General features: G+C 44.9%; 1 protein-coding gene across 7 annotated transcripts in view; it reads right to left on the bottom strand.

Moving 5' to 3' along the window:
• Positions 1 to 27,450, bottom strand: part of LOC141057367 (PMS1 protein homolog 1-like) — a 330,907-nt gene that overhangs the window by 268,126 nt on the left and 35,331 nt on the right. For 6 of the 7 annotated variants that reach the window (XR_012222033.1, XM_073553954.1, XM_073553956.1 and 3 more), the window contains one exon: positions 13,140 to 13,242. The exons of the other annotated variant lie outside the window; for it this stretch is intronic. Coding sequence is in view for 5 of the 6 variants with exons in the window: in XM_073553954.1 (XP_073410055.1) it covers positions 13,140 to 13,242 (103 nt within the window). In the remaining variant the exon portion in view is untranslated. The remainder of the gene's footprint in view (positions 1 to 13,139; positions 13,243 to 27,450) is intronic. 7 annotated transcript variants of the gene reach the window in all.

Here is a 27,450-nt window from a genome sequence, read left to right as displayed (position 1 = left end):
TTTGATAGAGGTGAGGTGAGCTCACTTAACTCTATGTAGTAAGACCTCTGCCGTGCATTTTCTCACCTCTATCAAAAAGCAGCAGTCACTGCCACCAATTTGCATCACATCTATTGGTCTGCCTTCTATTGGTGAGTGATCTGTTATATATATTGTACATGCCATTAGTTTATCCCTGTATGTTTTAGAGTGGGTTGTTTTTCTATTTGGTTTTTATCATTGCTTATTTTCTTTAGTCCTATAGCGCAGGTCAATCTGTTTATTTTTACATAACCAGATTAGATACAAAGGATTAGCAAAAGAATCACTTAGCTGAACATGCAGATCAGGCATTGGACAAAAGAACTCCTTAACGCACAAAGAGGAAAAAATCACCAGCAACCTTCAAGAGCAGCCAGCTCCATTACATTCTCCCAGCCAGCAATCCCAGATTCCCAATTATCATCGTCAGGTGGAGAACCTCCATCCACCTGACCAGCTCCACTACTCTCAGTAACCACCAGAGGGAGCTTCGGCTCAGAAATCCGAGCAAGGGAGTTCACAATAGTTAGGGGTATGTTGGGGTTAGGGTTGGAGTTAGAATTGGGGGGTTTTCACTGTTTAGGCACGTCAGGGGCTCTCCAAACGCAACATGGCGTCTGATCTCAATTTCAGCCAATTCTGCATTGAAAAAGTCAAACGGTACTCCTTCCCGTCCAAGCTCTGCCATGCGCCCAAACAGTAGTTTACCCCCACATTTGGGGTATTAGCGTACTCAGGATAAATTGCACAACAACTTTTGGGGTCTAATTTCTCCTGTTACCCTTGGGAAAATAAAAAATTGGGGGCACTCCCATGCCTATGGGAGTGGAGAAGCGTGCATATTCATTACTTTAATGAGCGGTACCGCATGACCGCTCAGCACTGGAAGGAAGACAGAGAGATGCCGGTGCCCGGACTGAGATGCAGCAATGACATCAGAAGGGTGAGTATGATGTCTTCTGCTCCCCCATCCCCCCTTCCCCGCCGGCAATGACTCATATATAAGCCAAGCATATCATTAACTCAAAACTGAAAATAAAGGTTAAACAACAACCACAAGAAGGATTTCATCAACCAGCGTATCATTTTAATCAGTATAACGGGGAGGTTCCAGTAAATGTGATATCAGTAGTGTTGAGCATTCCGATACCGCAAGTATCGGGTATCGGTCGATATTAGCGGTATCGGAATTCCGATACTGACTTCCGATACTTTTGTCATATCGGATACCGGAATCGGAAGTTCCCATCATGCTATGAGCCTGCTTGCTTTGATTAAGCCAATGGGAATCCTCCGAAGTGTGGGCACATCCTGTTAGGCATGTAGGCATGTTAACTATTGGCATGGCTGTGATTGGCTGCCGAAATGATGTCATGATGCACTATAAAAGCCACCGCAGCCGCCATTTCTGGTTCACTCTGCTGTGAATTCAGTTAGGGACAGGCTGCTGTAGAAGACTGTGAGGGACAGTTAGAAATAGCGATTCCACCAAACATCTAGTGCTTTACCCAGGCTACATAAACCACCACTGTAGCCTTCTTTGCCCTAGCAGCAGTGTTCACAGCTGTCTGCAAGGGCTGTGTGAGTGCAGCTCACGCTGTGGAGTGGGTCCTGCAGCCACGTCAGGCTGTAGGCCACCCAGTGTGATCACTGCTGCCTCATACATCTTTTATTTTTTGAGCTGCATTTTTTACATAATTTCAATCTAGTGTGCTTCCATCCGTTATCCATATACGTTGGTTGCAAACACTAGTAGTAGACAGCGGAGCCTTTCTGCAGCCTTTCAGTGCTAGTGTCCACTTTGCTGCACTGTTCACGGCTGTCTGAGAGGTCTCTGACTGTGTGTGAGTGCAGCTCACGCTGAGTAGTGTGTCCTGCAGCTACGTCTGGTTGTAGGACGCTCAGCGTGCGTCAGTGCCTCACACATTTTTATTTGAGTGCAGCTCATTTTTTCTTCTATTAGTGTGCATCCATCCGTCTCCATCTACGGTGGTTGCAAACACTATATAGGAGTACACAGCGGAGCCTTTCTGCAGCCTGTCAGTGCCAGTGCCCACTTAGCTGCACTGTTCACAGCTGTCTGAGAGGTCTCTGACTGTGTGTGAGTGCAGCTCACGCTGAGTAGAGTGTCCTGCAGCTACATCTGGTTGTAGGACGCTCAACGTGCATCACTGCCTCACACATATGTCTTTGAGTGCAGCTCATTTTTTCTTCTCCTATTAGTGTGCATCCATCCGTATCCATCAACACTGGTTGGTTGCAAACACTATATAGGAGTAGATAGAGGAGCCTTTTTTTCTGGCTTGTGCCCTGCCGGCGCAGCCAGATTAGTATTACCCAATTTTTTTGGAGCCTCATCTTTTGCATTGTAGGTTACCTGCCTGCATTGTAATAGCTCCAAAAAGTTGGTGATACTATCAGTTTCAATTCTTTGTTCACATACTTTGAGTTTGTTTCCAACAAAGAAACCACAAAAAAAGTTCACCAAACACTACATTTGGAACTTGTGTAGGCCACATCAGCTCCTATTAAAGTGTAGTCCACACACACACACTTCATAAAATTAGTGTTTCTTGTACCTGTAACCAGCTGTTCAGGAATAAGCACACTAAGGCCCCCCTTTGTACTTTTCTGCCTATCTTAAGCAGTATGGCAAGATGAAGAAGGCAGGGAGTAAGGCGCGTGGGCGTGGGCGTGGAGTTTCAGCAGGGAGAAGACGTGGGGATTCTGCAGGGAGAGGACGTGGGAATTCTGCAGGTAGAGGACGTGGGGATTCTGGGCCTGCTGCGGGCACCAGTGGATCAGCATCCCCCAGTTTTAGCAGACAACAGTCCTTTATGCGCAGCTTTGTAGGACCTCAACGTACCCCACTGCTGCGGGAGGAACAAATTGAAGCCGTTGTCGGCCGTTGTCAGCTAACGCATCGACTTCAATTACTTCCACAGCCTCTCAGGACCAGAGCACCGAAGAGCAACCATCTGTCTCTTCACCACCTGCCAAAGTGCCCAGGCAGTCAGAGAGACATGGACAGGAGCCATCACAGTCTCTACTTCTGTTCTCGGAATCTGTTGGCTTGGAAAGAGGGGGCCAGCCAAGCAGCATTCCTGAATGTGAAGAAGAGGGAGTATGCAGTGATGCGCAACTTCTTTGTCCCTCTGAATCTGAAGAGGCGAGTGGGCCAGTGCCTATGGTCAGCACACCTCAGTACGCATCAGATGATGACGAGACTCAGTTGCCACTTTCTGGTGCATACGGTGCTGGCGAGACAACCCCGGAGAAGCAGCTGTTTGAAGAGGGGAGGGAAGATGATGAGGTCCTTGACCCATCATGGCGTGAGGAACAGGAAGGTGGTGGGAGCAGCTCGGAGGAAGAGATTCCCCTACCGGCCAAAACAGGAGGCAGAGGGAGGGGGAAGACTTGGTTGCCTGTACCCTCCACTTCGGCACCCGTTAGGAGCATTCCTTATTCCAAAGGCAAAACGGGCGCTCCCAAGACTTGCAGTGCGTGGTCCTTTTTTGACACAGTTGCAGATGACATTTGCTTTGTCAAATGCAAGCTGTGTCATCAGAAAGTCAAAAGAGGGAGAAATGTCAGCAACCTCAATACCACAAATATGTGGAAACATGTGCGCACCAAGCACGAGTTGGAGTTGCAGAGACACCCTGAAGACGTAGGCCAACGTACAGCACCACCTACCACCTCTTCAGTTCGTGTTGGGGCCTCTTCCTCCAGCTCACACACTGCTGGTTCGGCTTCCTCACAGGATCGCCAAGGAAGAACCTCTGCCACTGTTGTCCGGAGACCCTGTCAGATTCCACCCATAGCAGCACGTTCCCATCATCACAGCCATCGGTAGCACAGGCATGGGATAAAAGGCGCCCTTACTCGGCAAACCATCCCCGAGCACAGTCTCTGAATGCTGGCATTGCCAAACTTCTGGCAGTTGAAATGCTGTCATTCAGGCTGGTGGACACTGACACCTTCCGGGACTTAATGGCATTGGCAGTCCCCCAATACAACGTGCCCAGCCGCTTTTATTTCAGCAGGCGAGCCGTCCCTGCCCTGCAGAAACATGTTGAGGGCAAAATAAAACATGCGCTACTAAACGCCGTAAGTAGCAAGGTCCACCTGACCACCGATTCGTGGACCAGTAACCATGGACAGGGACGATACCTTTCCCTCACTGCCCACTAGGTCAATGTTGTGGAGCCGGGTACAGATCTGGATAGTGGCGCTGTACGTGTTCTTCCAACGCCACGGATTGCAGGACTCCAGTCTGTACACATAGACTCCTCCTCCTACTCAAGTTCCTCAGAAACAGCAGAGCAGGAGCCTGTTACGACCGATATGAGCACAGCCGTGGCCAAACGTCAACAGGCTGTACTCAAATTAATTTCTTTGGGGAATCGAAGCCACACAGCGCAGGAGCTCTGGAATGCTATCAAGCAGGAGAGCGATGTGTGGTTTGGGCCAGCGAATCTCCAGCCGGGCTTGGTAGTGTGTGACAATGGCCGAAATCTGGTGGCAGCTCTTGGCCTAGGCAACCTCACACACATCCCATGTCTGGCACATGTGCTTAACTTGGTCGTGCAGAGCTTTCTGAGGGACTATCCGAATCTTGATGCACTGTTGCACAAGGTCCGCATAGAGTGCGCTCACTTGCGGCGTTCCAGCACTGCAAGATCGCGCCTCGCTGCTCTGCAGCGACGATTTGGCCTTCCGGAACATCGCATCATATGTGACCTACCCACCCGGTGGAATTCAACGTTACATATGTTGGAGCGGTTGTGTGAGCAGCAGGCAGCAGTCATGGAGTACCAGCTGCATCAGGCGCAAACAAGTCGCACTGTGCGCCGTTCACACTTCAGCACCATTGAGTGGGCCTCTATGAAGGACATCTGCCTCGTTTTGCGTGCCTTCGATGAATCCACGCGGATGGCGAGTGCAGATGATGCACTAGTCAGCATGACTGTCCCCCTTATCTGCCTGCTTCAACAAACACTGCAAGCACTAAGGGATGAGGTTTCGGAAGAGGTGGAGGATGAGGAGTCCCAAATGCCATCTGCTTCTGGACAGTCTGCGCTACGTGTTTCCTCACAAAGGCCTAGGCAGGGGACACTTTGTGAGGAGGATGAGGAGGAGTCGATGGAGGAGGAAGACATCTCTCCAGAGGAGGGAGGTACACAAACCTCTACTCAGTATGTACAGCGAGGGTGGGGTGATGCAGAGCAGGCCGAGGTCACGCCTCAAACAGGGGACAGCGGTTCTTTGGCAGTTGGGAGTCTGCAGCATATGGTTGATTTCATGCTGCAGTGCCTGAGAAACGACCGCCGCATCGCCCACATTCTCGTCTCGGCTGATTATTGGGTGTACACCCTCCTAGATCCTCGCTACCGGGACAGCGTACAAAGGCTGATACCAACGTTGAACCGGGAGCGTAAACTGCAGGAGTCCGAAGAGTCACTGGTGCAGTCCATAATGTTTTCCATTCCACCCGACAGCATTGTTGCTAGTGCTTTACAAAGCAGCTCTGTGCGTCAAGGCAGTGGAGGAAACTCTGCACAAAGAGGGAGCAGAGGCAGCGCCGCAGCACAAGGCAAGACCACTATGGCCCAAATGTGGCAAAGTTTTGTGTGTCCACCACAATTGTCTACACCATCAGCGACGCCTCGAGTCAGCAGGAGGCAACGCTTCCGTCAGATGGTGTCAGACTACATGTCTTGCCCTGTCGCTGTACTCCCAGATGGCTCTTCCCCCTTCAAGTTTTGGGTCTCTAAGCTGGATACATGGCCAGAGCTTAGCCAGTATGCATTGGAGGTGCTGGCTTGCCCTGCTGCCAGTGTATTATCGGAACGCATCTTTAGTGCCGCAGGTGGTGTACTAACAGACCGTCGCACGCGACTATCTTCCGATAATGTTGACCGGCTGACTTTTCTGAAAATGAACAAGGCCTGGATCTCCAAAGACTTTGCCATTCCTCTTACAGACTAAATTAGTGGTTGGCAACTGTATCCAGGTCTGCTGGTGTGTTCATTTTTCTACCACCTGAACTATAATCCCTGTGCTTCAACACAGCCAGTTGTCGCTCAGATGTGTCGTCTGCACAGAGAAACACACTAGCTCCTGTGTTAGTGGGGTTCAGTAACGCCAGCTGATCCCCTGCTGTGTGGACGGCAAAGTCACCAGCTCCATCAACATTCAAACCACTACTGATTTTTAACCGTGCCCAACTTAGGTCTCTGGCTCCACTGTCTCTACTATTTCCCCTGGCCTCCAACCCCGCCATCTACATCTCTGAAGTGGCGTCAGCACAATCTACACTTGTTCCTGTGTTCCTATGGCTCAGTCCCATCAGTTTATCCCCTTATGTGTGTCCGGCAAGGTCTCCTGCTCTGTCCACATTCCCATAACCAGTAGTGGGAATGAGGACAGAGCTGGCGAACTTGCCGGACAAACATCAGGGGTTCAACTGACGGGACTGAGCACCAGTAACACAGGAACAAGTGTAGATTGTGCTGACGCCACTTCAGAGATGTAGCTGGCGGGGTTGGAGGCCAGGGTAAATAGTAGAGACAGTGGAACCAGAGGCCTAAGTGGAGCATGGTTAGAATCAGTAGTAGTCAACAACCTCCATAAAAACCGCTGCCCATTGGCCTCTGCATGCGGCATGCGTAATCCTGGGCTCCAACAGCGTCAGTTGGTGTTCAGAAGTGTCGTCTCCACAGAGCCAAACACATTCGTTCAAGTGTTAGTGGGGTTCAGCACTGCCAGCTGTTCCCCTGCTGTGGAGATGGCAAGTCTCCTGCTGCCTACACAGCCCTACTACTACTGATTTTTAACCGTGCTCCAATTAGGCCTGTGGCTCCACTGTCTCTCGTATTTCCCCTGTCCTCCAACCCTGCCAGTTACAGCTCCGAAGTGGCGTCTGCACAATCCACACTTGTTCCTGTGTTACAGGTGTTCAGTCCGGTCAGTTAATCCCGATGTGTGTCCGGCAATGTCGCCTGCTCTGTCCACATTCCCATAACTAGTTAAGGGAATGTGGACAGAGCAGGCGACATTGCCGGACACACATCAGGGGATTAACTGACCGGACTGAACACCTGTAACACAGGAACAAGTGTGGATTGTGCAGACGCCACTTCGGAGCTGTAACTGGCGGGGTTGGAGGACAGGGGAAATACGAAAATCAGTGAAGCCACAGGCCTAAGTGGAGCTTGGTTAAAATTAGTAGAAGTCTACAACCGATCTTAAAATTTCTTCAATGCAGCCTCAGCCTGCTCCGTGCTTGTCCCTGGGCTTCAACACAGCCAGTTGTTGCTCGGAAGTGCCGTCTTCACAGAGTAAAACACTAGCTCCTGTGTTTGTGGGGTTCAGTAACGTCAGCTGTTCCCCTGCTGTTTTGATGGCAATCTGTCCTGCTGCCTCCCAATTGACAGCACATCAGGCCTCAGCCTGCTAAGTGCTTGTCCCTGGGCTCCAACATCGCCAGTTGCTGCTCATAACTGACTTTGGCACGGGTACTCCCTCCTGCCCAGCTTGGTTCCAGCCCTGCCTGCTGTTTCCGGGAAGTGTCAATGTCAGTTTGCCACCCCAAGTTGCCATGTCGTGTTGCGGTTGGGTTAGCCGAGGCTAGGGTGCCAGCAGTTTAGGTGCTTCCTATGTGGACTGCGGGTTCTGGTAAGAAAGGCTTGTTCCGTAGTGCCAGTAGGACAAGCACCCCCTGTAGGACTGTGTGATTCGGTAACTGCGGCCAGCTTGCGGCATGCCAACTTTGCTTTTCAGGGGTAACTTCAGCTGCCCCTCTGGGTTCCAGCACCGTCAGCTGGTTCTCGGCAGAGCCTTTGGCCTAGGTGCCTCCATCTCGGTATCCGAGTTCTGGCAATGTCTGCTGGTCCTTGGTAGTGCTTTGTAGCACAGGTACCTCCTGCTTAGTAACCGTGTTCCAGCACCGTCAGCTGGTCCTCGGTTGTGCCATTGGCTCTTATTCCTTCTGCTGCCCCTCCGGGTGCCAGCACTGTCAGCTGGTCCTCGCTATTTCCATTTGCTCTTGCAGCTTATGCTACCCATCCGGGTTCCAGCACCGTCAGCTGGTTCTCGGCAGAGCCTTTGGCCTAGGTGCCTCCATCTCGGTATCCGAGTTCCGGCAACGTCTGCTGGTCCTTGGTAGTGCTTTGTAGCACAGGTACCTCCTGCTTAGTAACCGGGTTCCAGCACCGTCAGCTGGTCCTCGGTTGTGCCATTGGCTTATTCCTTCTGCTGCCCCTCCGGGTGCCAGCACTGTCAGCTGGTCCTCGCTATTTCCATTTGCTCTTGCAGCTTATGCTACCCATCCGGGTTCCAGCACCGTCAGCTGGTTCTCGGCAAAGCCTTTGGCCTAGGTGCCTCCATCTCGGTATCCGAGTTCCGGCAACGTCTGCTGGTCCTTGGTAGTGCTTTGTAGCACAGGTACCTCCTGCTTAGTAACCGGGTTCCAGCACCGTCAGCCAGGGTGGATAAAAATCTTGATTTTTTTAAAAAAATCAAAAAAAATCAGATTTTTTTGATTTAAATCAGATTTTTTTTATTTAAATCATTTGATTTAAATCAGATTTTTTTAATCAAGTTGTACACAAGCAAAACTTTGTCTTTTTGCAAATCTAATTGTTTTACACAAATAAAAATATTAAAACAGTTGATTATGAAACCTAATAATTTTTATTTGCACTATTAAACACTCAGAATTGAACTACAGAGAGTAAGTACTTTTTAACAATAGCCTATCTCTAACGTTTGAAGTAAGCAAACATCTTTAGTGAATACATCAGTCCTTTAAGCCTACTGTTTATTTAGGACTTTTAATAGGAAAACCAGTTGTCCTGCTTTAGCAGTTCCTAAGCGGTTTCGGACTGTTGTGTGCACAAAACCAAATGAAGAAAACAATCTCTCTACTCCTGCGGATGAAGCCGATGCAGTCAGTAGCTGAGTAGCTAGATTTATTATCTTTGCTGGAAGAACAAGTGATTGCGACTTCCACCAGTCCAGTGGTTTTAGTTCATTAACGACGTTATCTGCAAACATGTATTTTTGAAATGGTGCAGATTCACACTTCAATTTCAGCACAGTTGCCACAATGTCATGGTTAGTATTGGCGAGCCACTCCATTGCAGAGTTGATTTCCGCCTCAGATAATTTTTTCCCTCTGTAGATGGGATGCAAGATATTGGCTAAATAGTGTTCTTCTTTTAATGCTTGGTCCTTGCGGTGCTGTATTGCAACCTTTACATTGTTTGAGAGGTTCAAGAGATCTAGAGAACCTTCTAAATCTTTCCAAACTTCTGTGGCATCAGCTATGGTTGCAGTATCTTTCTGCATTTTATCCAACGCAATCGATATTGGCTTTAACCTTTCCAAAAGGTCCTCGGCATTTCTCTTCACACCAAGATTTAATACTTTGCTTCGTATATTAGCATCAATTTTATCCCGATGTGTTTCGCAAATGGACAGTAATTTTGACCAGTTGTTAAAACAGTTCCAAGCAGTCAGCCAAGGTATTCCATCTAACATCTTGTGGTAGAACCAACTTCAGTCCTCCCATTTCCTTGTAGGTTGCATGTGCAAAATGATTATTGCGGAAATATTTAACAATTTCTACAACATGTTCCTTGACACCCAAAATATGCAGGTCTTTTGCCAAAAGATGCAACAAATGGGCAGAACAACCGTATGTAATGACATTTGTGTCATCCTGTGCCAGTTCCGCTCGCATTTTTGCCACATTGCTTGCGTTATCAGTAACTAAGCTCCTTACTTTACATCCAAACTGTTCTTGGCATTGGTGAATTGAGTTCTTAGCAATTTCAAGTAAATATTCAGCAGTATGTGAATTTCCAGATGTGTCGATTGTGTCTGTAAGGTAAGTTTCACCATCTTCTGTTGTGACACAAGTGCAAATTATGGGGTCGTTGTGGATGTTGCTCCAACCATCCAAGCTCATGTTAACAACCTTGTCTTTCAAATATTTTGTACAAGCCGCTCTTTCTATGTCGTATACAGCCTGAAGATGTTTTCCTGAGATATCAAATCTACTTGGTGGTTTGTAGCCTGGTCTAATTCCTTCGATCATTTGTACAAACAATGGGTGCTCAACTAGTCGGAAAGAAGAATTGGTTGCAAATATGAATTTAGCAATTAATTAATCAAAATGTTCTTTCTGGCTCGTCGTAGTCTTTAAGATGAATTTTTCTACACTTTGCATGCAAAGTTTTTTTTTGGGCTGCTTTGTTGAAGTTGTACCCAGATATTGATTGTCACGTGCAGCACAAGCCATATTTGACCCTGAAAGCACAGAAATTAAAAATATAAATCGACTGCGTATTTGAAGAAATATAACGAAAATATTGAAACAAACTTTTTGAACAATGTAATGGTCCTCGTCCTATAAGGGCTGTCTCAAAAGTTATGCTACTCAAGTTTTCCGGTGAGGTTGCTGTAATACTGGTAACTAATATCAGAGCCTCAGCAACTGAAAAAAATTATGTCACAAAAGTTTTAAAAATGTTTTTTTTTTAAAATGGTCAATTTGGCAGACTTCAAAAGTGAATTGCAGCCTACAATAAAAAAAAAATAAGCGTATACACACTTTATTTTTACTTAAAGGACATGTGCACCTTTATTTTTTAAGGTGCAGCCAGTCACAGTGTGCACATGTCCTCCCCCCGCAGCTCTCTTACCTCCGATGTCAGCGCTGCGGGGATCCGTGGCTTCGTTCTGCCCGTCCGCGAGCGCGCCTCCATTCATTTCAATGGAGCGTGCGGCCCGCTGACGTCACGCCGCTGGATCACTGCGAGTAGGCCGCAACCGGAGGACGGGAGGCGGACGGTCAAAACGAAGCCACGGATCTCAGCGCTGCGGGGATCGGAGGTAAGAGCGCTGCGGGGGGAGGACATGTGCACCTTAAAAAAATAAAGGTGCACATGTCCTTTAGCGTTAATTTTCTGTGAAATATTGCCTTAACATAAATTTAAATTCTATACTCCAGAACTACCAGTGCTAGAAATTTTTCTTTTCATAGACTTTAACCATCCCAGTAAAATGTCTGTTAAAAAAATAGGTTGTAAATTAATTGCCAGACTTACCACTAGTACTAGGCTCCTGGTGCATAAGAAGCTGTGGGGGTTCATTGACATTAGTTGTATCACTATCAACATCTTCATTTCCCTTCTGGTTGCAGTTTTCATAATGTGATTTCAAACGGCAAACAAGTCCTTGGATATCCTTTTGACAGTATTTGCACTTTGCTCTTGCACCTTTCTTTCCAAGATCTGCTGCTGGCATCTCAACAAAATGAACCCAAATAGGGTCTCTCTTACGACCTGCTGCCATGGCAGGCTCACACAGATCACTTATGAAGTTTGATTGTTACTACAGCCTGAGCCAAGCACTGCTGATGTTACTACAGCCTGAGCCAAGTACTGCTGACTATCCAACAAGTTTGGGCATGTCAACTGAATGCAGGGAAAAAGAAACTAAACCAAAACTGAAACCAAGCTAGAAGTGTGGAATTAAAGGGGCAGTATGAACAAAATGTGGAGGCTATTAATAGTTTATACAATTAAGACATGCTGCTTTTAAACACCTACCTATTGCCATATAGTAAAACAAAAAAGATTTTTACTTACTTTGGGGTCCCCCCCTCACCCTGGCGTTAGATTGTTGCCCCTAGTTTCGTCCGTGTAACTATGGGCGCACATGCACACTGCTCTCACTTCTCATTTTAATCGTGATTTATATTAAAAAAAAACCTTTTGATTTAAATCAGTGATTTAAATCATGATTAAAATCATGATTTAAATCGATCCGATTTAAATAGAAAAAAATCTTTTGATTTAAATCGTGATTTAAATCATGATTTAAATCGGCGTGATTTAAATCAATCCACCCTGCCGTCAGCTGGTCCTCGGTAATGCCATTGGCTCTTGTTCCTTCTGCTGCCCCTCCGGGTGCCAGTACCGTCAGCTGGTTCAAAAGGACAAAGAACAGGAAGACAACCACCAAGATGCAGAACAACAAGAGAGAGAAGACAAAGAAGCATAAAAAAACAAAGCAGAAGAATATTAAGCATAAGACTAATACTCTGAGCAAATGATATTATCTTATTTATAAGCAGAAGAAGACTAAGCAGTGTATGGGGGTGAGTCCGTTCCTCCTCGTGGTGCCCCTGGAAAAGGCCTGCTGCTGCAGGCCAAACTGAACGCGGACAAATCCTGTTGTAAATCTTTTGTGACAGGGAGAACGGAAGGTGTAAACTTCTAACTTTTCTAGATAACAACTACAGGAATGCCTGACACAAATAAGAATATGATGAAGAAGAATAGGAAGAAGATGAAGAAGTTGAATATGTAGAATAATAATTGTTGAATAAGAAGAATATGAAGAATGTAAGAAAAGGAAGAAGAAGAAGAATGTAAAAAAAGGAAGTAGAAGAATTTAAAAAAAGGAAGAAGAATGTAAAAAAAGGAATAAGAAGAAGAATGTAAAAAAGGAAGTAGAAGAATGTAAAAAAAGGAAGAAGAAGAAGAATGTAAAAAAAGGAATAAGAAGAAGAAGAAGAAGGTAAAAAAAGGAAGAAGAATAAGAAAGAAGAAAGAAGAAAGAAGAAGACATACATGTCTGGCAAAATATAAATGAGGCTAACATAGTCAATATCTTTGTAACTCCTAACGTCTTTAAAAAAAAAGTTTAATTCCTGCTATTCCATTTGATTGGGCTAAACCTCTATGGCTTTAATGTCTCCTCCACCTCCCACAATACATTCTACATTATTCTTAGTTGTTTTTCTTCATGTAGAATTAACCTACAAGGAAAGAAAGGGTTTTTTTTAATTCCGATATTTTGGCCCCATTGACTTGCATTGGTTCCCGGTATCGGAATCGGCGATACCGATACTTTTTTTTTTTTTTTTTTAAGATCGGCCGATCCATTCCGATCCGATATTTTCAAATATCGGCTGGTATCGCTCAACTCTAGATATCAGGCTGCAATGGGACATTAAAACTGAAGGGCCTTGTGATAATTTTATATTTACTTCATTATAAACCGCTCCTTAGACTTATGTATTAGTGGTCAGTGGCAATTACCTTGTCCAAGGTGTGAAGGTTTCTGGGATACAACATGCCCATTATTATCCAAATAATACTGAGTGCTAATTGGCTCAGTAGTCGTCTTTGTCGTAATCTGTACCTAAAATAGTGTGGAAACAAATATTTTAAAAAACAAACTTTTTTTCCTGATGAAAGCAATTGATTAAATGAACTGGAAGCAATTTTCCATTGTCACTTTTGAAAAATAAGAAAAAAAATAACGTAGAACTTTTTTTTGCATTGACATACACCAATCAGAAGAATGATTAATTCAGCTATTAAATTATTGATCTTGCAACTAGTTTTTGGCTCTCGTCTTTATTGTTTTCTAATCTGCCACCTAGTAAGATCCACAACTTTTCATTTTTTACGCCAACACACACATATGGGTCTTGTTTTTAAGGGGTGATTTATATTTGTAAAGGCACCATTCAAAAGAAGATTTCCACTACTGAAGGTTTTTCTTTTTATCTCATAGGATCCCCATGGGTGAAAATTACAAATCAGAGATCACCTTCACCAGCTCCAGTAACAGTTCTTCAATGGTGCTTCTAGGTTAACCCTTTCGCGCCTGAGCCTGTTTTTGCCTTCGTGACCAGGCCAATTTTTTCAATTCTGACCAGTGTCACTTTATGAGGCCATAACTCTAGAACACTTCAACGGATCCTGCTGATTCTGACATTGTTTTCTCATGACATATTGTACTTCAGGATAGTGGTAAAATTTCTTAGATATGAACTGCGCTTATATGTTAAAAAAATCGAAATTTGGCAAAAATTTTGAAAATTTTGCAATTTTCAAACTTTTAATTTTTATGCCCTTAAATTAGAGAGTGATATCGCACAAAATAGTTAATAAATAACATTTCCCACATGTCTACTTTACATCTGCACAATTTTGGAAACATAATTTTTTTTTTTAGGAAGTTATAAGGGTTAAAAGTTGACCAGCGATTTCTCATTTTTACAACAAAATTTACAACACCATTTTTTTTAGGGACCACCTCACATTTGAAGTGAGTTTGGGGGGTCAATATGACAGAAAATACCCAAAAGTGACACCATTCTAAAAACTGCACCTCTCAATGTACTCAAAACCACATTCAAGAAGTTTATTAACCCTTCAGGTGCTTCACATGAATGAATGGAATGTGGAAGGAAAAAATAAACATTTAACTTTTTTTCACAAACATTTTATTTCAGAACCATTTTTTTATTTTCACAAGTGTAAAAACAGAAAATGAACCACAAAATTTTTTGTGCAATTTCTCCCAAATACGCCGATACCCCGTATGTGGGGCTAAACCACTGTTTGAGCACACGGCAGAGCTCAGAAAGGAAGGAGTGCCGTTTGACTTTTTCAATGCAGAATTGGCTGGAATTGAGATAGGACGCCATGTCGCATTTGGAGAGCCCCTAATGTGCCTAAACAGTGGAAACCCCCACAAGTGACCCCATTTTGGAAACTAGACCCCTTAAAGAACTTATCTAGATGTGTCGTGAGCACTTTGAACCCCCAAGTGCTTCACAGAAGTTTATAACGTAGAGCCATGAAAATAAAAAATCATTTTTGTTTCACAAACATGATCTTTTAGCCCCCAATTTTTTATTTTCACAAGGGTAACAGGAGAAATTGGACCCCAAAAGTTGTTGTCCAATTTGTCCTGAGTACACTGGTACCCCATATGTGGAAGAAAACTACTGTTTGGGCACACGGTGGGGATCGGAAGGGAAGTAGTGACGTTTTGGAATGCAGACTTTGGTGGAATGGTCTGCGGGTGTCATGTCGCATTTGCAGAGCCCCTGATGTGCCTAAACAGTGGAAATCCTCCACAAGTGACCCCTTTTTGGAAACTAGACCCCCCCAAGGAACTTATCTAGATGTGTGGTGAGCACTTTGAACCCCCAAGTGTTTCACTAAAGTTTATAATGTAGAGCCGTGAAAATAAAAAAATCATTTTTTTTCCACAAAAATGATCTTTTAGCTCCCAATTTTTATTTTCACAAGGGTAACAGGAGAAATTGGACCCTAAGAGTTGTTGTCCAATTTGTCCTGAGTAGGCTGGTACCCCACATGTGGGGGGACCACTGTTTGGGCACACGGTGGGGCTCGGAAGGGAAGTAGTGACGTTCTGGAATGCAGACTTTGATGTAATGGTCTGCGGGCGTCATATTGCATTTACAGAGCCCCTGACGTACCTAAACAGTGGAAACCCCCAATTCGAATTCCAACCCTAACCCCAACACACCCCTAACTCTAGCCCTAACCCTAGCCCTAGCCCTAACCCTAGCCCTAACCCTAACCCTAGCCCTAACCCTAACCCTAGCCCTAACCCTAACCCTAGCCCTAACCTGCCTACCTGCTTTTTTTTTCTTTACTTTTTTTTTATTTTTGTGTTTTTTATTTTTTGTATTTTTGACTCATAGTAACGCAACTTATCTTCTGATCTCACACTGGCAGATGATCAGAGGAGAAGCAGCGTTACTATGTGACAAGATCGCGCCCGGCACATAGTAACGCCACCTCTCCTCTGATCTCACACTGACAGATGAGCAGAGGTGAAGCAGCGTTACTGTGTGACAAGATCGCTGCCTGACACAGCTGTGCCAGGCAGCGATCAGCTTTGCCAGGCAGCGATCTAGTCACACTGTAACGCTGCTTCACCTCTGCTCATCTGTCAGCATGAGCTCAGAGGAGAAGTCGCGTTATAATGAGGGAGATCGCCGGGAAACAAGCAGCTTTCCCAGCGAGCTCTCTCATTGGCTGCTGTGACGCGACGTCATCAGGACCTGAACCAATCAGGTCTCGATGACGTCGGGGGTCCCAGCATGCATTGTGCACCGGGATCCCCGCGTTATAAGGTATGAGGGGGTCCCGGGGGGCACAAAACCGCCGACAGTAGATAAACGTCGGCGCTGCACAAAGCCCAGCAAGCGCCAACGTTTATCTACTGTGGGCGGTCGCGAAGAGGTTAAAGGGGTTGTCTGGTCTAAAATAAAAAGTCTGTAGTCAATCAGTGTGGCTCCAGACTTGTGAACCCTCCCAGCACTGGCACTGTGCGCTGCAACCATTCGCCATTCTCTGCCCCGGGAATGGCAGTCAGATATGCGATATGCTTACTCCTTGGCAGAACCCATCTAGCAGTTGCCATTCTCTGCCCTGGTTATGGCGATTAGGTATGCAATGTACATATTCCTGGGCAGAACTCGTCTAAGATTTGCCATTCTCTGCCCTGGGAACAGCAGTAAGGTATGCAATATCCTTACTCCTGGGCAGAACTCGTCTAGAATTCACCATTCTCTGCCCTGGGAATGGCAGTTAGGTATATGATATGCATAATCCTGGGCAGAACCCAGCTTGTAGGTGTGAGCCTCCCATCAAGCACAGCTGGTGTGTCTTGGACAGCATCTGCAGAGGAATCTGCCTGCAGTGGATCTTGATGGTTTACATGCCCAAGGGCATTTAGTGCGGCAGAACTTTTCTCAGACAACCAATAAAGACCTCACTGATAGCAGCCAAGCAGGTGTCAGTGTGTGGATTTCGGAACATAGCTCTATTGAAGAAACTTTGAAGAATATGAGGGGGGGATAATCCTATAGCCTTTCCAGACTGATTTTTCATTTTTGCACTTCATTTTTTCCTCACCTTCTTCTAAGAGCCACAACTTTTTTATATTTCACCTACATAGCCCTGCCATAAGAGGGCTTGTTTTTTGCAGGATAAGGTGTGGTTTTGAACAACACCATTCATTTCACCATTCAATGCAGTGGAAAAGGAAAAAAAAATTCCAAGTGCAGTGAAATTGCACACAAAAAAAAATGCAATTCTGCTATAGTTTTCTAATTTGTTTTTGCAAAGTTAATTTAGCTGCAAAAATGACATTGCAGTGTCATTCACCATGTCACTACAATTGTGGCAATATCAAACTTGAAAACCTTATTTTTGATTGTTTTTTTAAAGAGGTGAAAAAAAAGGGAAAACTTTAAATCTAGAGAGCTGTGCGAGTCCTTTTTTTCCGCAGGGCAAACTGACATTTTTAGTCATACCAGGTTAGGCTACATACATTTTGATTGCTTCTTATTGCATTAACTATTTTTTTGCAGTGTTGCGGTGACCAAAAAAATAACACAATGATGTTTTGTGTTTTTTTGTCTTTATCACTTTTTCCGTTTCGGTTAATTTCATGTTTTAACAGATCAGACTTTTATGGAAGCATCAATACTACATATGTTTTTCTTTTCAATTTTGTTTTTATTTCTTTATTTTTAATTGTGAACAAAGGGGAAGATTCAAATATTTACATATTTTTTAAAACTTTTTTCCTTTATTTTTAGGCCTCTAAAGAGACTTGGACCAGCGATTGCTTTACCTGTGTATAGCATGATTAATTACAACAGCACAGTTATGGCAGGCATGAAATCCTTCAGCAAGCCCATGACTGCAAAAGTAACCCATAGATAACCCTTAAACGCAGCCCCTGGATCGTGGGCTATACAGTTTTGTGAAAAAGTGCTTGCCCCCTTCCTGATTTCCTATTCTTTTGCATGTATGTCACAGTTAACCGTTTCTGATCACCAAACAAATTGAAATATTAAACAAAGATAACAAGTAAACACAGAATGCAGTTTTTACATGAAGGTCTTTATTATTATGGGAAAAAGAAATACAAACCTACAAAGTCATGTGTGAAAAAGTGATTGCCCCCCCCAATCAAACTAAAGGGGTTGTTCACTACTATGACAACCCCTTCTTGAACTAAATGTTTGGCTATGATAAAAGAAAAAAGTCGGCGCAGTTTCTGCTGTGTTGGCACTTGCTCTCCCTGAGGCTCTCGTGCAAAGTTAAGACACGTGTCCCCAGAACCCAATCAGCGCTGGTGTCACTGTCCTCTCCTAGGAATATGCAAATAAAGTCCGTGGAGCCTCATTTAAGAATCTCAAACACAGGACTAGCCAGATCTTCCTCCAGGGAAGGACCCAGCCAAGGCCGGCTGCCGCAGTGTTTTCTTTGACTGGTCTCCCTGAGGTCAGTGATTGTTTCGTGATGTTGGTCGACTAGGCATTGCTTCCACCTAGCCAGAATCCTACTCCACACTGATGAGGGGCAACACCTCGAAACAGCTGTCTGTGGATGGATACCTGGCCTTGGTATTTCCCTTGTCATATCTGTAAACTCGTAAAGAGCTGGATATTGACTTAAAGGGCCACTTAATATGGTGGTAATGGTGGTTTCTGAAAGGAGCCACCCCTTGGCTGGGTCCTTCCCTGGAGGAAGATCTGGCTAGTCCTGTGTTTGAGACTCTTAAATGAGGCTTCAGGGACTTTATTTGCATATTCGTATTTCCCAGGGAGCAATGCACCTAGGATTTCACTGTGATTGAGCGCCCTTGCCGGCTGACGCAGTGTTTTCTTTGACTGGTCTCCCTGAGGTCAGTGATTGTTTCGTGATGTCCTCTCCTAGGGACAGACTTTTTGGAAGGTGTATGGCTCATTACATCTGGTGTAGAAGTAACAAAGAATTTCACAAAAGGAACATCATACCTATAGTAAAATATGGTGCTAGTCTGGGGTTGTTTTGCTACTTCAGGACCTGAAAGTCTTGCTGGGGTAAATGGAACCATGAATTCTGCTGTCTACTAAAAAATCTTGAAGGAGAATGTCTGGCCATTTGTTCGTGACCTCAAGCTGAAGCGCACTTAGTGATTCACGCTCGGAAACCCTCCAGTGTAACATAGTAACATAGTAATTAAGGTTGAAGGGAGACTTTAAGTCCATCTAGTTCAGCCCATATCCTATCCTAACTTGCCCTAACATGTTGATCCAGAGGAAGGCAAAAAAAAAACCCATGTGGCAAACAGTAAGCTTCACATTGGGGAAAAAAATTCCTTCCTGACTCCACATACGGCAATCAAACTAGCTCCCTGGATCAACGCAATATTAAGGAAACTAGTGTATATACCCTGTAATATTATACTTTTCAAGAAAGGCATCCAGTCCCTTCTTAAATTTTAGTAGGGAATCACTCATTACAACATCATATGGCAGTGAGTTCCATAGTCTCACTGCTCTTACAGTAAAGAATCCGCGTCTGTGAGTATGCTTAAACCTTCATTCCTCCAGACGTAGAGGATGCCCCCTTGTCCCCGTCACAGGTCTAAGAGTAAAAAGATCATTAGAAAGGTCTTGATATTGTCCCCGCATATATTTATACATTGTAATAAGATCACCCCTAAGCCATCGATTCTCCAAACTAAATAACCCCAAGTGTAATAACCTGTCTTGGTATTGCAGACCCCCTAGTTCCCTAATAACCTTGGTCGCTCTTCTCCGCACCCGTGTCATGGGAAGCCTAGGTAACTTTAGGCTGGAACCCCGGGGCCCCTGCGGTGTCCCTCAGACTAGGGGAAACCCTGTCTGTCCCTCAACCCAGGGTTTACACTGAAGGCGTGCCTGCCTGGGCCTCCACCCTGTCCTTGTCTCCTGTCCAGCCCTAAGCTGAACCCACCACCCTCCACCCAGTGAGGAGACCAAACACCAGACCCCACAAATAAGTATGGACAGGGATAACGGAAATGCACCACACCGCATACACACAGGGGAATACAGAAATGTGCAAGGGCAACCAAATAATACAACACAGGGAGGCAAAATGGCAACAATGGAATATACTACACCAGCAACCGTATGCTCCTTAGACCACCACTGAAGACCGGTATCGCTTAGCACAAGGCAAGAGCTATAGTCGGCGACGCCCATAGTCACACAGGGCAATTTAAAGACAGAGGGCGTGGCTAAGCCCTCAGCCAGAATGACAACCTGGTTAACCCAATCCAAGCCGGATCAGAAGACCAACCAGCGCCGCTGAGAACCATGTGGTAGGATGGGGTATTACCGCTGTCTGCCGGACACCCTGGTGCGAACAGTGTCCGACATGACAACCCGCTCCAGTTCAGCTATGTCTTTCTTCTACACCGGAGACCAGAACTGTACACAGTATTCTAAGTGTGGTCGCACTAGTGACTTATATAGAGGTAAAATTATGTTCTCCTCATGAGCATCTATGCCCCTTTTAATGCATCCCATTATTTTATTTGCCTTTGCAGGAGCTGCCTGACACTGGCCGCTAAATGTGAGTTTGTCATCCTCCCATACACCCAGGTCTTTTTCAGTGACTGTTTTACCCAGTGTTTTACAATTAAGCACATAATTATACATCTTGTTCGTTCTACCCAAATGCATGACCTTACATTTATCCCCATTAAAGCTCATTTGCCATTTATCAGCCCAAGCTTCTAGATTACATAAATCCTCCTGTAATATAAAATTGTCCTCCTCTGTATTGATTACCCTGCAGAGTTTAGTGTCATCTGCAAATATTGAAATTCTACTCTCTATGCCCCCTACAAGGTCATTAATAAATATGTTAAGAAGCGGGCCCAAAACTGACCCCTGTGGTACCCCACTGCTAACCGTGACCCAGTCTGAGTGTGCTCCATTAATAACCACCCTTTGTTTCCTATCCCTGAGCCAGCTCTTAACCCACCTACACATATTTTCCCCTATCCCCATTGTTCTCATTTTATGTATCAACCTTTTGTGTGGCACCATATCAAAAGCTTTTGAAAAGTCCATGTACACCACGTCCACTGCATTCCCTTGGTCCAGTCCGGAACTCACCTCTTCATAAAAGCTTATCAGATTAGTCTGACAGGAACGGTCCCTTGTAAACCCATGCTGATATTGGGTCATAAGGTTATTCTTCTCCAGATACTCCAGTATAGTATCTCTTAGAAAACCCTCCAGGATTTTACCCACAGTTGAGGTTAAACTTACTGGCCTATAATTTCCAAGTTCAGTTTTTGTCCCCTTTTTGAATATTGGCACCACATTTGCTATACGCCAGTCCTGTGGTACAGACCCTGTTATTATGGAATCTTTAAAGATTAAAAATAATGGTCTATCTATGACTGTGCTTAATTCTTGCAGTACTCGGGGGTGTATCCCATCCGGGCCCGGGGATTTGTCAATTTTAGTGATTTTTAGACGCCGCCGTACTTCCTGCTGGGTTAAGCAGGTGACATTTAACGGAGAATTTTTATCCCTGATCATGTTATCCGTCATGGGATTTTCTTGTGTAAATACTGATGAAAAAAAGTCATTTAGCATATTGGCTTTTTCCTCATCCTCCTCCACCATTTCACCCAGACTATTTTTAAGGGGGCGAACACTATCATTTTTTAGTTTCTTACTATTTATGTAGTTAAAGAATATTTTGGGATTATTTGTGGTTGAATTAAAACAATTCTGCAAAGATGAGTGGGCCAAACTTCTTACAGAGCGCTGTAAAAGACTCATTGCCAGTTACAGCAAACGCTTGTTTGCAGTTGATGCTGCTAAAGGGTGGCCCAACCAGTTATTAGGTTTAGGGGGCAATCACTTTTTCACACAGGGTTTAGTAGGTTAGAATTTTTTTCCCCTTAATAACAAAGATCTTCATTTAAAAACAGAATTTTGTTTTATTTTTGTCTAATATTTAAATATGTATGGTGATCTGAAACACTTAAAGGGAAGGTGCCGCAATTTTATATAATTTGCAAAAAAATAGTAAGTTACAAAACATGTTGTTTCAGCAAATGTTGTACTAACCAGGATTTATGGTTTGTTTGTAATAATGTTTTCATGTAGCCACTGGGCGCTGACATCTTGATTTGCAGATCTGTGGAGGACTCAGTCTGCAAATATGGCCGTCCCTGCACATAGGAAACTGCGGTCGGCTTCCGACCGCACATTGCAGCCTCAGTAGCAGAGAACTGGGCACGCCCCTGTGGGCTGCACCATTCACTGCTGTAGGTGTGGCTGGGCGCCATTTTACTGTAGCCCAGTGCTATCTGCTGAGCTCAACTTACCCTCTATCACAGGACCACTTGTGGCATAACGGGTCCTGTGTTGTGAGGAGAGGCTGAAGAAAAGGAGAAGGTGGTCAGCAGAGGAGAGAAGCGCTCACTGGAGCCGGAGGATGGAGAGTGGTGAGTGCGGGTGACTTTCATCTATGCTCCTCTGTACTGCTTACTCCAGGCTCAGCCCTGTGCTTCCTGCTCCAGCGTCCTCCTGCTCTGTCTCCGCCTCCTCACTCACAGCCCCAGTGATCTCCGGTAATCTGACACCTTTGCTTTTATGGCTGTCTGAGGAGGACAGTGACTTATACAGCCCATAGTCTTGTGTATAATTGGGGGGGGCTGGAAGTTTCACCAGTGTGGGCATATCTGTAATACTGTCTGCTGAGCCGTGTATCTAATCCTCTCCTGTGTGATACTGCCTGCTGAGCCGTGCATCTAATCCTCTTCTGTGTGATACTGCCTGCTGAGCCGTGTATCTAATCCTCTCCTGTGTGATACTGCCTGCTGAGCCGTGTATATAATCCTCTCCTGTGTGATACTGACTGCTGAGCCGTGTATGTAATCCTATCCTGTGTGATACTGACTGCTGAGCCGTGTATCTAATCCTATCCTGTGTGATACTGTATTCTGAGCCGTGTATCTAATCCTCTCCTGTGTGATACTGACTGCTGAGCCGTGCATCTAATCCTCTTCTGTGTGATACTGCCTGCTGAGCCGTGCATCTAATCCTCTTCTGTGTGATACTGCCTGCTGAGCCGTGTATCTAATCCTCTCCTGTGTGATACTGCCTGCTGAGCCGTGTATCTAATCCTCTCCTGTGTGATACTGCCTGCTGAGCCGTGTATCTAATCCTCTTCTGTGTGATACTGACTGCTGAGCCGTGTATCTAATCCTCTCCTGTGTGATACTGCCTGCTGAGCCGTGTATCTAATCCTCTCCTGTGTGATTCTGACTGCTGAGCCGTGTATGTAATCCTATCCTGTGTGATACTGACTGCTGAGCCGTGTATCTAATCCTATCCTGTGTGATACTATATTCTGAGCCGTGTATCTAATCCTCTCCTGTGTGATGCTGCCTGCTGAGCCGTGTATCTAATCCTATCCCGTGTGATATTGCTTTCCTGAAATACTCTGTGCTGCTGTCACTCTGCTCCCAGAATCCTTGCTGCCTGCCATCTTCGGTGACCGAAGACCCCATTCCTCTCCTCAGATCCCGTCCTGGCGATGTGTGAAACCGAGGGGACAGGGGCCTGATGTATGGTGGAAGGAGCAGGGCGACAGCAGCACAGAGTATTTCAGGAGAGCAGTGTGCTGGTCTGTGGGGGGCACCCTGTTCGGTGCCAGGGATTGTACAAAGAGCGCTGTGTTTTATTCACATGGATGGACCGTCTGCTTGTCTGCTCCACAGAAATCCAGGAAACATGTCTGCTGATTGATGGCCTGTTCTGATCCAGACTTTACATGCAAAGACAGTCAGTAACTTTGCAAGCCCCATCAAAATGGCTGCTCACTGTGTCTATAGATGTCATAGGTTTTTGTGCCAGATTTCAGTAGCTGCTCCCCCTAGTGTTAACAAGTGGAAATGCCAAACTTTTTAAAATTATTTTTCATATTTTGCAAAATTAAAAACAAACGATAATATTTTTTAAGAAAATGTAAACATTAATTCTTTACATTTTTTCAATTGCTGAAAAAAAATTTTTTGGATGGCACCTTCCCTTTAAGTGTGACAAACATGTAAAACAATAAAAAATCAGGAAGGGGACAAACTTTTTCACAAAAACGTAAATGCCACTTGTCAGAGATTCACTATGGCATACAAGGAGTAAACAGCAGCAGGCACAGAGCTCTGCTTTGCTTGCTTCTATTAGAGACAGATGATAGCTATGTAACGCAGCCATTGTCTGCTGGGAATGATGCAGGTTCATCTATATCAAAGACTGGTACCCGAGATTGGACATGCCAGTCTGTCCAATGTCAGGAATGGCTTAAATATGTATTCCAGGCTGGACAACATATCTAATAACTAGATATCTCCTGAGTAGTAGGTATACATGCCAAAGCAAACCCAGCTGCTTATTTTATCACTTGAGCAATTGTTTCTCCAGAACTTTGAGTTCATGATAAATTAAGTCAGTGTCATAGAAGCTCAGCAGCAGCCAGAGCTCCCACCTTACTTGACTTATGATGAGCTCAGGCGGACTGGAGACACGGGAAGAGGGGACGGGAAGAAAAACATCTGACTCGAACATGAAGCTAGAAAATATACTGATGAAGGATATGAGGTACAGCAAAGAATACCCAAGACAACATACTCAGAAGGGAGGTAAGAAAACAATCCACAGGGAGATTGGAACAAAACAAAATCCTCTGAACTGCATGCTCGCAAACGCCAGAAGCCTGACAAACAGGATAGAAGAACTAGAAGAAATATCTACAGCTAACTAAGACATAGTGGGAATAACCGAGACATGGTTAGATGAAAGCTATGACTGGGCAGTTAGCTTACAGGGATACAGTCTGTTTAGAAAGGATCTTAAAAATCAGAGAGGACGAGGGGTTTGTCTTCATGTAAAGTCTTGTCTAAAGCCCACTTTAAGGGAGGATATTAGCAAAGGGAATGAGGATGTCGAGTCCATATAGGTTGAAATACATGGAGGGAAAATTGTAACACAATTCTCATTGGGATCTGTTACAAACCCCCAAATATAACAGAAATCATGGAAAGTTTACTACTAAGACAGATAGATGAAGCTGCAACCCATAATGAGGTCCTTGTCATGGGGAACTTTAACTACCCGGATAATACCTGGGAAACAGAGACCAGTGAAATCCATAAAGGTAACAGGTTTCTGCTAATATCCAAGAAAAATTATCTTTCACAATTGGTGCAGAATCCAACCAGAGGAGCAGCACTTTTAGACATAATACTATCTAATAGACCTGACAGAATAACAAATCTGCAGGTCACGAAGCATCTAGGAAATAGCGACCACAATATTGTAGTTTCACTTGTCTTTCGCTAGGGGGACTTGTCAGGGAGTCACAAAAACACTGAACTTTAGGAAGGCAAAGTTTGATCAGCTTAGGCTAGTTTCACACTTGCACCATTTTGTGCAGTGTTTCGAGCACACACGAAACGCATGGAAAAAACTCATGCAAACGCTGCGATTTTTCGACGCATCATCGTGCGCATTACGACTAAAAAACGCGTTTGTATGCGTTTTCAAGCGTTTTTCCATGCGTTTGCGTTTTTTATGCGCATGGGTTGTCTAGGTGTCACATTTCACAGAAGAAAAATCCTTGAAAAATTCTTGCAACAGACTCCACCAATGGGACAGCAGTGGGCGTGTTATGGGAATTCTTTATATAGACCCTGTTTACAACCGAATTCTTCACATTTGCTTGCTTTTTCCTTTGTGAAACATGGATCTGCGCTGGAAGAGTTTTCACTTCAGCTTGGATCTGGACATCTGGATGGCTCAGGCTTATGCAGTTGCTTGCCATCAACAAAGGGAGAGAGAGAGAGAGACAGCGAAGACGGCAGGGGCGGCGTTTGTGGATACATCCAATTATTGAACTCCGGGAGAGCCGTGGAGCATACCACACCCTCTACAGCGAGCTCCAGGCAAACCCGGAGAAATTTACTGATTATACCCGGATGTCAGAACAAAGCTTCAGGGATTTACTTGCTCTTGTTCAAGAAGGCATCTGAAGACAGGACACACAGCTCCATCATGCGATTCCTCCGGAGGAATGGCTCCTGGTCACATTACAGTACGTTGTATTGCAAAACCAATGCCTGCATAATTTTCTTTGTTGTGTCATGTACTATTCCAAATCTGGCAGAATTATTGTTCTGGCATGTAGTAAACAAAAGGCTGCAGTATTATTTTTATGCCATATAGTAAACAAAAGGCTGCAGATTTATTTTTATGCCATGTATTTTTTTTGTGTGTTTTAAAAATCCATATACATATTAATTTTTGTATTTTCTTGGTTTCCCAGATTCCTGACTACTGGAGAGAGTCTCTCTTCACTCCACTTCCAGTACCGGATTGGAATATCCACCTTGTCTGGAATTGTTGCGGACACCTGCCGGGCTTTGTGGAACGCTCTCTGTCCTGAATTTATGCTCCTGCCCACCGCCGAAAAGTGGATGGAAATAGCAGAAAAATTCTGGACAGTCTGCAATTTCCCCAACTGTTTGGGAGCGGTGGATGGGAAACACATCCGGATTATCAAACCAAAAAGAACTGGATCTGAGTACTATAACTACAAAAGTCTTAGTTACTCACCGGTTAACGGTATTTTTCGGAGTCCATGACAGCACCACCTGAGAGAGGGGATCCGCCCTTCCTAGGAACAGGAAAACCTACAGATACAAAAAGGGCGGCACCTCTCCCACGCATCAGTTGGATTACAGAGCATAAAAGAGGACCTCCAAGGTTAATGCATGATTATATGTACAACAATATTAATACTTAAATTTTTATCACCCGTGGATATGTACAAAGGGAAGACGTGCACACCCAAATTGACTAAGGGAAGGGAATCTATGGGTGCTGTCATGGACTCCGAAAAATACCGTTAACCGGTGAGTAACTAAGACTTTATTCGGTCGTCCATGACAGCACCACCTGAGAGAATTACAGAGAGTAATCACTACTTTAGGGGGGGGGGGACTACAGCCTGCAGAACCCTGATACCGAAGGAGAGGTCTGCAGAAGCACCCAAGTCTAGCCTATAATGACTATAAAAAGTGCTCGGAGAGGACCAAGTGGCCGCCTTACAAATCTGGTCGATGGAGACTTCCGATCTCTCGGCCCACGAGGTCGCCACGGCTCTGGTGGAATGCGCCTTCAATTTCTCCGGAGCTACTCTACCTTTTGAGGTATAAGCTAACGAGATTGCTTCTCTAATCCATCTGGATAGTGTACTTTTGGACACCCTAAGACCTTTCCTAGGGCCTTGGTAGGAGACAAAGAGGGCATTGTCCTTCTTCCAGGGATCGGTAGCCGCTAGATACTCCAAGAGGCATCTCCTAACATCTAAAGTGTGTAGCTTCTCCTCTTTCTCATTAGTTGGTTTAGGGAGGAAGGATGGAAGGACTATTTCCTGCGACCTATGAAAGCTGGAGGCTACTTTTGGTAAATACGCTGGGTCAGGTCTAAGTATTACCCTATCCTCTTTTACCTGAAGAAAAGGTGGGAGCCTAGACAATGCCTGAATGTCGCTTACCCTACGGGCTGACGTTATGGCTATCAGGAACGCTATCTTGAGGGACAGGCTCCTAATAGAGGCTCAAATGGCACTTCTGTCATAGCTGTGAGAACCAGGTTCAAATCCCATGGCGTGAGTCTATTCTTTACTATTGGTCTGGATCTACTCGCTGCTTTGATAAACCTATTGA

Source organism: Dendrobates tinctorius, unplaced genomic scaffold (genome assembly GCF_039654945.1).
Source record: "Dendrobates tinctorius isolate UK_male_01 unplaced genomic scaffold, ASM3965494v1 ptg000204l, whole genome shotgun sequence".
NCBI lineage: Eukaryota > Metazoa > Chordata > Amphibia > Anura > Dendrobatidae > Dendrobates > Dendrobates tinctorius.
This window is presented reverse-complemented; position numbering and strand designations above follow the sequence as displayed.